General features: G+C 34.5%; 1 protein-coding gene across 1 annotated transcript; it reads right to left on the bottom strand.

Moving 5' to 3' along the window:
- Positions 1-5590: 5590 nt before the first annotated feature.
- On the bottom strand, positions 5591-9959 carry LOC135612839 (receptor-like protein EIX2). Its single transcript, XM_065109570.1, has 2 exons — positions 8157-9959; positions 5591-7934 (listed from the first exon to the last, which is right to left on the bottom strand). The coding sequence occupies exons 1-2, from the start codon at positions 9907-9909 to the stop codon at positions 5971-5973; spliced, it is 3717 nt and encodes a 1238-aa protein (XP_064965642.1). The 5' UTR covers positions 9910-9959; the 3' UTR covers positions 5591-5970.
- Between the last annotated feature and the right edge of the window lie 2578 nt (positions 9960-12537).

The following is a 12537-nucleotide window of genomic DNA, read 5'->3' as shown; positions in this document are numbered from 1 at the left end:
GTTTAATAGTGAGTTCTACCTCAGCTCTCGTGTGCGTGTCTCCAAGCTTATATAAGCTCTCATGTGTGTCCAACAAAATTGTCACTAGTCAAATTCAAGCAACATGGGAACAAGTTAAAGGAGAAAGTCGAACGTTCCACATGAAGATGTGTCCGACAAAATTGTCACTAGTCAAAGTCAATTTATAGGTAAATAAGTCAATGTCTAAAACAAATTGAAAACTCACTTATGATGGAGGCTTTTTCATTGCTTAATTTTTCACGACAGGTGTCGCATTTCGGATCATAAATATAGACATCCAACAATATGATAGAAGATTGATGGTGGAAATCAAAAGTCCTCATTCCCTTCAATTGTCAATGTAGCATGAAATTTATGGAAAAAAAAGATGAGAGAGACAGAATGACATGTTTCATGAAAGAAAACTATGATTAAGAATGGAATCAAAGAAAAATGCTATCAAAATCCTTATCATTTGCTTGACCCAATTAATAATTTGGCTACTTTTTGAAAAAGGCAATCAATCAATAAAAAAAAAGTCACTAAAAATTATTCTAGTTTAAGTAAAAATCATAATCCGTTTTAAGTAAAAATAATTACGAAAATATAAAATAAAAGTGACATAAAACATGGTTTTACATTTGCTTTAATTGATTTAGTACAAGCCTTCATCTTTTCTTTCTGAGTTTGGGATGATTATTAGTGATTTTTAATATAATATTTTTTTATAAAATCAGACATAATTTTATGTTGACTATCGATGACTTAGTGCAACCCTTCATTAAGTCATTTTCTTTCGAGCTTAAAACAAACATTAGTGGTGTTAGTACAATGTTTTTCATATTAAATTAATTATTATGATTATTATTTTCAGCTTTAGGTAAAACTGATCACCAAAATCTAAAAGAAAAGTGGCATAAAAGTAAAACTGACTCAAAATAATGTTCGAATACTTACACCATTAAAAAAGAGAAAATACCGCTAATGTCTGTTAAGTTAGAAGAAAAGGAGGACAAGCTCCATCGTAAAGGGTGCATTACCCCTTGGAATGTTCAGATCAAGAAGCTTGTGCCAATGTATATTGCTTATATTTGGTCATGTTGCCATCACAACCCTCATGATCTTCAATTGTCAAGGTAGCATGAAATTCACGGTAAAAAAATAAAAAGAGAGATAGATAACGACATGCTTCATAAAAGAAAGCCACGATTAAGAATGGAATCAAAGAAAAATGCTATCAAAATCGTTATCGTTTACTTGACCCAATTAATAATTTGGCTACTTTTTAAAAAGAATAATCAACGAATAAAAAAATCATTAAAAATCATTCTAATTGACTTGACCGCATAATAATTTGGTTACTTTTTGAAAAGAGTAACTAATGAATAAAAAATAACTAAAAATTATTATTATTTATTTTGTTGTGGAAAGTTGATGTCTAGGTAAGCCATGCCTCCATCCGTTATCATAGAAAGAAGAGTTAGTATAACATGACTTATTGTATATAGTCAAATATTAATGTAAATGGTGGTTTTTTCCATGGAGGATGTAGAGATGTATAATGGTGTTTGAAGTATTTGTAGTATAACTTTTTGAGAAAAAAAAAATAATTTTAAAGATATAATAAAAAGTGTGCGTCTGATAGAACTCATGAGATCAATTCTCTTTTCACCTAGCTATATACTTTAAAATTCTAAATAAAATTAGCTAACCAATTTGTAGCTATATCATATCATGAATCAAGTTTCTTGTGTTTCTCAACTGAATTAAAATGCAATCGTTTGGACAAGAGAAATATTATAGGATATGATTAATTTTTTATTTATGTTTTCATCAAAACAATCAAGATTTAGGCTCTCAACATCGTAACATCTTTCATGAGATTTTCGACTTAAAACATTAGGACGCTTACAAGCGATCTTAGGTAACTCTTCAATTTTCTAATTTGAGCTTGTGACATGCATTAGCACTATTAGTATAATACATTTCATTTCAAACTTAGCATCATCATCATCCATTTGAAGTTAAAAATAAAAATAAAAATCTAAAAGGAAAGTGACATAAAACAAAAATCTTCTGGTTTCTAATCTCTTGAATGTCGTTTTGTTTGAGAGGCTCTTTCACGGATCCTGATGGAATGGATACTTAGAATACCTATTTCTAAACCTCTTGATGATGACACTTGATATAACAATCCAATTCTATCGGTATATCAAATCAGATTCTAAGGAGGACGTTTGGCACGGCTAGAAGGCGATATGACTACTTACTATTCTCTCCTAAAGTTAAACTATTTTTATGGAAGCTCTCCTGGAACCGATTACCCATCTCTGCTCTCTTTGCACATATTCTGCACCACCAGCAAGATAATTGTTTTGTCTGTCACCTTTCGGTAGATACCTCCCCACATATTCTCCTACAATGTTGTTCGGCCCTCTCTTTTTGGAATATGCTCCAGGCCAAATTGAAATTTGTTTCGAGTTCTTTGACGCATGGGCTTATTGGCTTCACGAGGGAGATGGTCATGACAAACAAATCTCTAGAACGATCTTAAGTCTCATTTCCTATTCTTTAATTTCGATGAAACTTTTGATTAGATTATTTAATGTGATGGTTCATTCTCTTTTACTGAACTTACCGTAGGTATTGGGCTTTGCTTCCTCTCGCCTTCCAACGCCACCATTGCCGCTGTGGGCAGCTTCCCTTACAAGCGCACAATCCATTGATGAAAGGGCTCCACCATGCTCAAGAACTATAAATAACCAGCCTAAGGATTCAATCGGACTCTCAATCACTCACCTCGATCACCAATGGAACCAAGGAAACCCCTTGGCACCTTATACCCGTAACTGCTGAGATTAAGTTGAGGATGGATAATTTACACTCTTTTGATCTCAATTATTGTCATTTACGTGACTCTATTAATGTGTTAAATCATTAAATTGAGTCAAAAATTTATAATAAAAAATTAGTTATTGAATGGTGGTTAAAAGAAATAATCAAATACTTAGTAGTGTTGATTTTGGAACATTAATCTCTATTTTAATATATTATGGATATCAGCTTATCTCATGTTAATTACTATTATGGACATCATGTTGTGTCAAATAATTCATTTACTGAAGAAAACAAAAGAAAGCTACTTCCAATAACTATCGTTTATTTAACTCAACCATTTGTCTAATTCTTGAACAGAGGAAATAAAAAAAGTCATTCAAACCATTGTCATTTACTTAATTCAATTAATATATTGAATCATTCAATTAAGTGAAGATTTTATCAACAAAGTTTGGTTATTGAATCAGTGACTAACAAGAATAATCAAATACTCAAAAGTGTTGATTTTGGACCATTAATATCTATTTTAATTTATTAAGGATATCAGTTTATCTTAAGTTAATTATTATTAAAGAAATTGTGTCATGTTAAATGATCCATTGACCGAAGGCAACTAAAGATAACTACTTTGAAGCATTATCATTTACTTGACGTAATGATTTGTCTAATTCATTATTAAAGAAAATAAAAATAAATCACTCAAATCATTATCATTTACTTCACTCAATGCCAGTAACAGAAAAGATGAGGACAAGAAGAAGGATTCTCCGGCCCATGTTTAACACTACCCCTAAGCCCGATAGCTCTCATCATTGAAATCTCTGAATCATACCCTTCGCCCGAGAGAACTAGGAATATATGCTCTATGCATCCTCAACCAGGGAATGGGATCTTTAGCTACATATTACAATGTGATAAATCTTTTACTTCACTTCGAATTTTCTGCAGGAACCAGATTTATCTTCCTCTTTGCTGCAAACTCATCGCTTGCTGTGGGCCGATCAAATCCCCTAATGGTAGAGGCTCTCGTTTCCCTGGAGGCGCTCAAACACACACAGGCACTGCAGTGGCACCACCCCTGGATCCATACCGACTCCCAATCACTAATATCTATTGTTAACAGTGCCAAGGAAATCCCTTGGTTCCTTTGTCATTATTTCTGATGTAAAGTTTTTGATGGCCAAACTTCAAATCATTGCTCACGGTTTTATCCCCAAGGCTCTCAACAGCAAAGTTCATCAGCTTGTTGCTTTTCTAAGAACCAATGGGTTCTCATGTTTTTATAAAGTGGGTGATTCTGATATATCATCTAATCCTCTTGTTATCTTTCTTTAATTTCGATGAAAGTTGTTACTGTTTAAAAAAAAAAAATTCAATTCTCTGGGTCCGAACCTAACGGGTGAAACTTTTGACTATATTATGTAATGCGATTGTTCAGTCTCTTTTACTGAACTTACTGTAGGTATTGGGTTTTGCTTCCTCTCGCCTTCCAACTCTACCATTGCTGTGGGCAGTTTCCCTTACAAGCGCACAATCCATTGATGAAAGGGCTCCACCATGTTCAAGAACTATAAATAACCAGCCTAAAGATTCAATCGGACTCTCAATCACTCATCTCGATCATTGAATCAATGGAACCAAGGAACCCCCTTGGCACCTTATACCCATAACTGCTGAAATTAAGTTGAGGATGGACAATTTACACTCTTTTGATCTCAATTATGTACCAAGATTCTTCAACTAAAATATGTATCAATTAGCTTATTTGGGTAGAACCATTGGGTTCTCCCATTGTTGTAAGCTGGACAACTTAGGCAAACTCTTTTCCTGTCTTTTTCTGACTCAATAAAATTATCTTTCTTAAAAAAAAATTCAAAAAAGTCGAGAAATTCACCAAGATTTATGAAGAAAGTTTGAAATGTCATAATGTTGGAAATTGTACACGGAGTAGTTGTTTCTACATCTTACATTGGCATCAATCGTTAATCAGAGGATGTAGAGATTTAGAGATAGTTTAAAATAATTATAGCGCATGTTATATGGCAAGCCATGTCATGATTTAAAAGTTCATCTTCAAATCAATATGCAACAACGAAGTTTGCTGATGCTCAGCATCACATGGATTGAATTATTGGATTGACGAGCTTATTTTCAATCAATTCGATCCCAAAGATGTGTATAACTATACCTAGGAAAGTAATAATTGTTTGCAGTTATGCGAATGCACTTAATTGCTCGTTTTTTTTTTCTTTCTTTCTTTTTAATGAAGATGGCATATATTTGTCATTTCAATTAATTGATTTCTCCTAGACAATGGAGATGACTTATTGTTTGTATTAATATTTATTAATTATTAATATACTATTGAAGATGATGCTATTATCTAGGAGACGTATTAATTAACTCCAACCGATACAAATTATATTTGTTATGTATTAATTATATTTGCCTAAGATTTCTCCTAGACACTTGTCTTCTTATTAATATATATTGAAGATGGCATGACGAGCTTCTTCTTATTTGCATCAACTTCAAAGTATTTCTCAAATGGATTATTAAGTAAGCATGTAAATTATTTATTCTTTTTTATCAACTACTGTATTTTTTTATGTAGTGTAAAATTTACAGTAAAAACAGGAAAGATCTTCCATCTGTGATCGGGTGTCATGTCAAATAATACATTTGAGGCAATGAAAGAAAGTTACTTCCAATCAACATGATTCAACTATTTATCTAATTCTTAAATAAAAAAATAAAAAAAATACTACTCAAATTATTATCATTTACTTGACTCCGTTAATATGTTATTAAATTATTCAATTGAGGTAAGAATTTACCATCAAATGTTGGTCATGACACCATAAACACCGTCGCATGAAGGAAATTACAGCTCATAAACCATAGGCAGAGAACTCATATTTCGATGACATCAAGTTTTGACAAACAACTACGTAGACAAACATCAACAGATCATATAACAGAGTTACTATAGCATGCACAAAAAGGGAAAATTAAAATCATGTGATGGTGTGTTATGAAAAATATACAAACCATGAGCATATCATATACCAATGGCATTGCTATTGCTTAAGTCCGATGAGTCATGTAGACCCCCTCTAACAATCAGAGTCATCATAGCTTCCTTTTGTATTTTGCCACGGTCACTATCATCACCACATATAGCTTGTCAAACATGTTATCAATGGCACGGAAGTACACGATCCTCCATGTCCGAAGCAACAAAAGGCTTCCATAAACCGTCCAAAATCCGGTAATAAATCCTAGTGTGATGCTCGTGTATAACCAAAGTGTTTCCATTCTGCTTTTAGAAGAATATTCATTTTGCTCTTCTTCATCAACCTTCGCTATATTTATCGTACAATTTTTGGGGAGAGGAGGGCCACAAAGATTTGGATTGCCAGCATAAATAGATGGATCAGTAAAAGTTTGCAACTGGTTGCCAGTGGGAATCCTTCCTGAAAGATTATTATATGATAAATTTAATTGGTTCAAGAAATTCAAGGCTGTCAAATCGGAAGGAATTGCACCAGAGAGATTATTTCTTGATAGATCGAGAACTTCCAGTTGTTTCATTCTGCCAATGCTCCATGGTATCTGACCTATAAGGTAATTTCTGGACAGATTTAAGCTCCGCAATCCATGCAAATTCCCCAACTCTTCAGGGATGTATCCAGATAAGTTATTGTTGGAGAGATCAATAAGTGCATCAATTGAAAGTTGACTGGTGGTATACTTGAATTCACTTCCTTTTATAAAGAGCCACATATCATCTTCATAGAGTCGAACGTTGTTGAAGTAACAACAATGATATGTAGGAGCACTTCTTAATGCCCTGAAGTTCCCAAAGGTCTGTGGTATTGTTCCTGAAAGATTATTGTTGGAGAGATCCAAGATACGAAGAGATGGTAGAGAAGATAATTGAGGAATGCTGCCGTTGAAGGCATTGGAGCGTAAGCTAAGTGTTTTCAGGTACAATAGGCTTTCTCCAATCCAAGTTGGTATATTCCCTACGAAGTTATTGTGGCCCAAGTCGAGAGTTGCTAGTTCTGTGCAACTCTTTAAACAACGAGGAATCTGCCCGGATAAATTATTGTGACTCAAGTGCATTGACTCTAGCATTTGCAAATTACAGAACGAATCAGGGACTCCACCTACTAATTTATTGCTTGATAAGTCTAAAAGAAGTAAATTTGAGGAATTTTTCCAGCAATTAGGCACCTCTCCTGACAAATTATTTTCAAAAAGCTGAAGCCCTTCCAAATACCTGGATCGACAATAAGAGAAGGGAATACCGCCACTCATATTATTTGTAGATAGATCAAACCATTGTAAGTTTGGCATTGTGTCTGAGATTCTTGGTGGAAGATTTCCTGAGAACGAGTTATTCGAAAGAAATAAATATTTCAGTTTTGGAAAGAATTGTGGCAACTCACCAGTAATCTTGTTATCGGAGAGATACAAATATTCTAGACTTGGCATCATATTTGATATTTTGGGAGAAAGGTGCCCTGATAACGAGTTATTTATGAGATCCAATATAATTAGATTTGGAAAATATTGTCGTATATCACAGTTGATCTCATTATTTGGGAGATACAAATATCTGAGACTTGAAGGAAGCCAATTTGGAAACGCTTCTTTGATACCTGTATTTGATAAATCTAATTCCCAAAGAGTGGTTTGTGTTCGGAGCCATTTCGGAAATTGAGGCATCGGCAGTATTTGACAGAATTGCATGTCAATGCTATTAAACTGAAAAGGAGGGATCCAGTCATTGCTTTTGTTCAAGTGTATAGAGTTGTATGAAATGTCCAAATATTTCAAACTTGATAGATTAGCAAGGTCGTCCTCCGATAAGCTCAACGAGTTTTTGTAGAGATCCAAATCGACGAGGCCCTTCAATTGTTTGATGCCTTCTGGAAGCATCCCACTCAAATTATTAGATCTTAAATTCAAAGATCGCAGCATAGAGAGGTTTTCAAGAGATACAGGTAGTGATCCATGGAGAGAGTTATAAGAAAGGTCCAAACGCTCAAGACTAGAAGGAAGCCTGTCGAGAATCATGTCTTTTACTCCTGCAAGTGAAAATATAAAACATGAAGGGATATTTGTGTTAGGAGTCATTTTGAAAATTAGAGTATTTCAACAAAAATAATATAGAAAACTTGAAGCTGTAGATAAATCAAACGATAATAAGCTTAGCATTGTGTGTGAGATTCTTGGATGAAAATGCCCTAAGAAGAAGTTATTTGAAAGAAACAAATATCTCAGTTTTGAAAAGAATTGTGATATCTCACCCGTAATCTTGTTGTTGGAGAGATCCAAATATTTGAGACTTGGCATCATGTTTGATAAATTTGAAGGAAGATATCCTGATAAAGAGTTATTTCTGAGATCCAACATAATTAGATTTGGAAAATATTGCCATACATCACAGGTGATCTCATTATCGGAGAGATACAAATACTGGAGACCGGAAGGAAGCCAGTTGGGAAACGGGTCTTTGATACCTGCACTAGACAAATCTAGTTGACGAAGAGTGGTTTGTGTTCGAAGCCATTTTGGAAATTGGGGCGTGGGCCCTATTTGGCAGAACTCCATGGAGAGGCTTCGAAGCTGAAAAGGAGGGATCCAATCATCGCTTTTGTTCAATTCAATAAAATTATACGAAATGTCCAAATATTCCAAACTCGATAGATTAGCCAGGTCGTCCTCTGATAAGCTCAATGAGTTACTTTCGAGATCCAAATCAACGAGACTCTTCAGTTGTCTCATTGCTTCTGAAATCGTCCCATTCAAATCATTGGAATATAAATACAAATGTTGCAGCAATGATAGATTCCCGATAGATGCAGGTACTGATCCATAGATAGAATTGAAAGAAAGATCAAGAGATTTGAGATTCTTGATGTTCCCTAACCAATCCGGAAAGGAACCACTCAGCTGGGTGTCGCTGAGGTCCAATTCCTCCATGCTATACTTAAGACATCCAGAGAAAATCATTTTTAGATTGGCAAACACATCTTTGATAGGCACATAGCGCAGGTTGAGAATTTGGAGCTTGCAGAGGTTGGATATAGGAGCTACCTGCTTCAAGCCATCTTGGAATACACTGCTAGACAAGTCGAGTGCCTTGAGAGACGTCAACTTCGTAACAGAATCAGGGAAGAACCCATATAGGTCATTCCCACCAAGATAAAGGAACTCGAGGCTAGTAATATTGAACACCCAATTTGGTATGGTGGAGTTTATATCATTGCCTCGTAAATCAAGAGTGGTGAGAGATGTGAAGTTGACATGAGACGGCGAACGGGGAAAGGTCCCTAAGTCACAAGAACTTAATTCAATCTCTTGAACACGTGGTAGCACGTTCAAATCTTGCAACCAGTTGGATGCATTTGTCAAATTGACCCAATTCATGTTAAGGTGCCGAAGGGAAGTGAGCATAGAGACCCATCTCGTATTCTCAAGGTACAAGCAGAAGAAGCCATCACCTTCATCATCCCCATAGCAGTTATAAGAAAGGTCGAGGTGCTGCAAAGTGGATAGATTTCCGAGCTGGTCAGGTACTCTGCCCATGAAGCCTGCACCTGACAGGTTAAGATATGTTAGTCTTCTGAAAGCTCCCAAGAACTTGGGGATAGGTTTATGGGTAAAAGAGTTGCCGCTGAGGTCCAGGTGACTAAGTTGTTGGAGAGAACGCAGTGATGGAGTTATGTCACCACGCACTGCCCAATTGCATCCTGGATCATCATCCAACAAGTAGTACACCTCCTGATGAGTGCAGTCTTCATATAGATCCATTCGTCGTCTATTTCGAAGATCCAGCTTGATAACATGACCAGAGATGTTGCTGCAGCCAACACCTTCCCACGCACAACAGTCCTCCCCGACCCAGGAAGAGAGACGATTGGAAGGATCATGAAGTCCACGCTTGAAGTCGATGAGGGCTTTCCTCTCCGTCTCTCGGCAGCCATGAGAAATCCCAAGCTTAATGCTCAGAACAGCAAGAGAAAAGGTGAGGACAAGAAGAGGGGTTCTCCCACCCATGTTTAATGGTGAGCTCTACTCCTAAAGCAGCTCGCTCTCATGTGTGTATATAAGCTCATATTTGCCTAACGTATGCGTGACTGCCCCGTTAGAGGAGAAAGTTATCATGAGGGAACTCCTGGATGAGGCTGAATTTTCCACACAAAGATGTGTCCAACAAAATTGTCACGAGTCAAAGTCAAGCAACATGGAAACAATTCAATGTCCAACACAATTTGAAACTCACGGTGGAGGCTTTTCGATTGATTGCTTAATTTCCACCGTAGGTATCGCGTTCCTGATCATAATCCTAATCTACCAGTCAAACCTTTGGGGAAGTAATATATTTATTATACATCAGACCATATCGCTAACCGAGATTGACCTGAGATTTAAGCAGACATCCAACAGTATGATTGGAGATTGGTGGTGGAAGTAAAAAGCCCTCGTCAGTGTAGCATGAAATTTATGGCAAAATAGCACTCTTTTGATCTCATCTATGTACCATGATTCTTAAATTGCAAAGTGCATCAATTAATATTTTTTATTTTTGGTAGAAACTTTGGGTTCTAACAATGTTATAAGCTGGACGACTTAGGCAAACCGTCCAACCCTTCCGGTGCTTTTTCTGATGCAATGAAAAGTTGTCTTTCTTAAAAAAAAAAAGAAAGGAATTCCAAAGATTGGAAATTGCGGTTGTTTCCACGTATTACATCAGCATCAATCGGTAACTCGAGGAGGTAGACTGACAAGTTATTTTCAATCCCAACGGATGTGTCTAACTATATGCATTTTCCTATTACCAAACAATAGGAAAGTAATAATTATTTATAGTTATGCGGGTGCACTTAATTACTCATATGGTTTTTTTGGTTTTTCTGAAGATAGCATATACTTGACTTTTCAATGAATGAATTTCTCGTATACAAGACAATGCTGGAGATGACTTATTATTTATAATAATAAATATTAATTATTAATATACTATTGAAGATGGTATTATTATTATCTAAGAGATGTATTAATTACAATGGTGTTTCGTATTAATTATACTTATCTAAGATTTTTTCTAGACACTTGTCATCTTATTAATATATATTCAAGATTCAAAATCAATATTCTGAATCTTTATTATTTATTTGACCAGTAATTTATCCGATTCTTAAATAGAGGAAACAAAAAAAATCACTCAAATCATTATTGAATCACTGGCTAACAAAAATAATCAAATACTTATAAGTGTTAATTTTGAAGCATTAATCTCTATTTCAATGTATTAAGGACATTAGTTTATCTCAGGTTAATTGTTATTAAAACATTATGTCATGTCAAACAATCCCTTCTTTGAAGGCAACCAAAGAAAGCTACAATTGCTATCGTTTATTTTGACCAAATGATTTGTCCAATTCTTGAATTGAGGAAACAAAGAAAAGTCATTCAAATCATTGTCATTTACTTGACTCTATTATTGTTTGAATCATTCAATTAAGTTTTTATCATCAAAGATTATTTATTGAATATAGAAGCAATCAAATACTTAGGAGTGTTAATTTTGAAGCATTAATCTCTATTTCAATGTATTAAAGACATCGGCTTATCTCAAGTTAACTATTATTAAGGGCATCGTGTCCTGTGAAATGATATATTCTCTAAAGGCAACCAAAGCTACTCCAAATTACCATCATTTACTTAAATCAACAAATTATCTAATTCTTAAATAAAGAAAACAAAGAAAAATCACTCAAATCATTGTCATTTACTTGACTCCACTAATGTGTTGAATCATTCAATTAAGTTTTTAACATCAAAAGTTGGTTATTAAATCAGTGACTAATAGAAGCAATCAACTACTCAAGAGTGTTGATTTTAAAGCATTAATCTCTATTTCAATATATTAAGGACATTAGCTTATCTCAAGTTAACTACTATTAAGGATATCAAGTCAAACAATCCATTCTCTAAAGATAATCAAAGAAAACTATTTCGAATCATCATCGTTAACTTGACCTAGGAAATTATCCAATTCTTGAATGGAAGAAACAAAAAAAAGTCACTCAAATCATTATCATTTACTTGGCTCAAGTAATGTGTTGAATCAGTCAATTGACCCGAGAATTTATCATCAAAGGTTAGTGACTGAATCAACAAAAGCAGTCAAATACCTAGGCTTATTGATTTTAGAGCATTAATCTCCATTGCAATGTATTAAGAATATCATTTTGTCTCATGTTAATTGCTATTAATGATATCGTGTCATATCAACCAATCCATTCACTAGAGGCAATCCAAATCGCTATGGTTTACTTGATTAGTGATTTGTCCAATTCTTGAATGGAGGAAACAAAAAAAATCATTCAAATTATTGTCATTTAATTGACTTTACTAATGCATTGAATCATTTAATTCAGTTAAGAATTTGTTATCAGATTAGTGATTGAATCAGTGGCTAAGCAGTGAAATTCCCAACAGTGTTGATTTTGGGATATTAATCCCTATTGTAATATATTAAGAATATCATTTTATCTTAAGTTAATTACTATTAAGGATATTGTGTCATGTTAAACAATCCATTAAATGAAGACAATCACATAAAATTACTCCGAATCACTATCATTTACTTGATCCAACTATTTGTCCAATTCTTGAATA

The sequence above is a fragment of the Musa acuminata genome, chromosome BXJ1-2, assembly GCF_036884655.1.
Source record: "Musa acuminata AAA Group cultivar baxijiao chromosome BXJ1-2, Cavendish_Baxijiao_AAA, whole genome shotgun sequence".
In the NCBI taxonomy this organism is placed as follows: domain Eukaryota; kingdom Viridiplantae; phylum Streptophyta; class Magnoliopsida; order Zingiberales; family Musaceae; genus Musa; species Musa acuminata.
The sequence above is the reverse complement of the archived record's forward strand: the minus strand, read 5'-3'. Positions and strand labels throughout refer to the sequence as shown.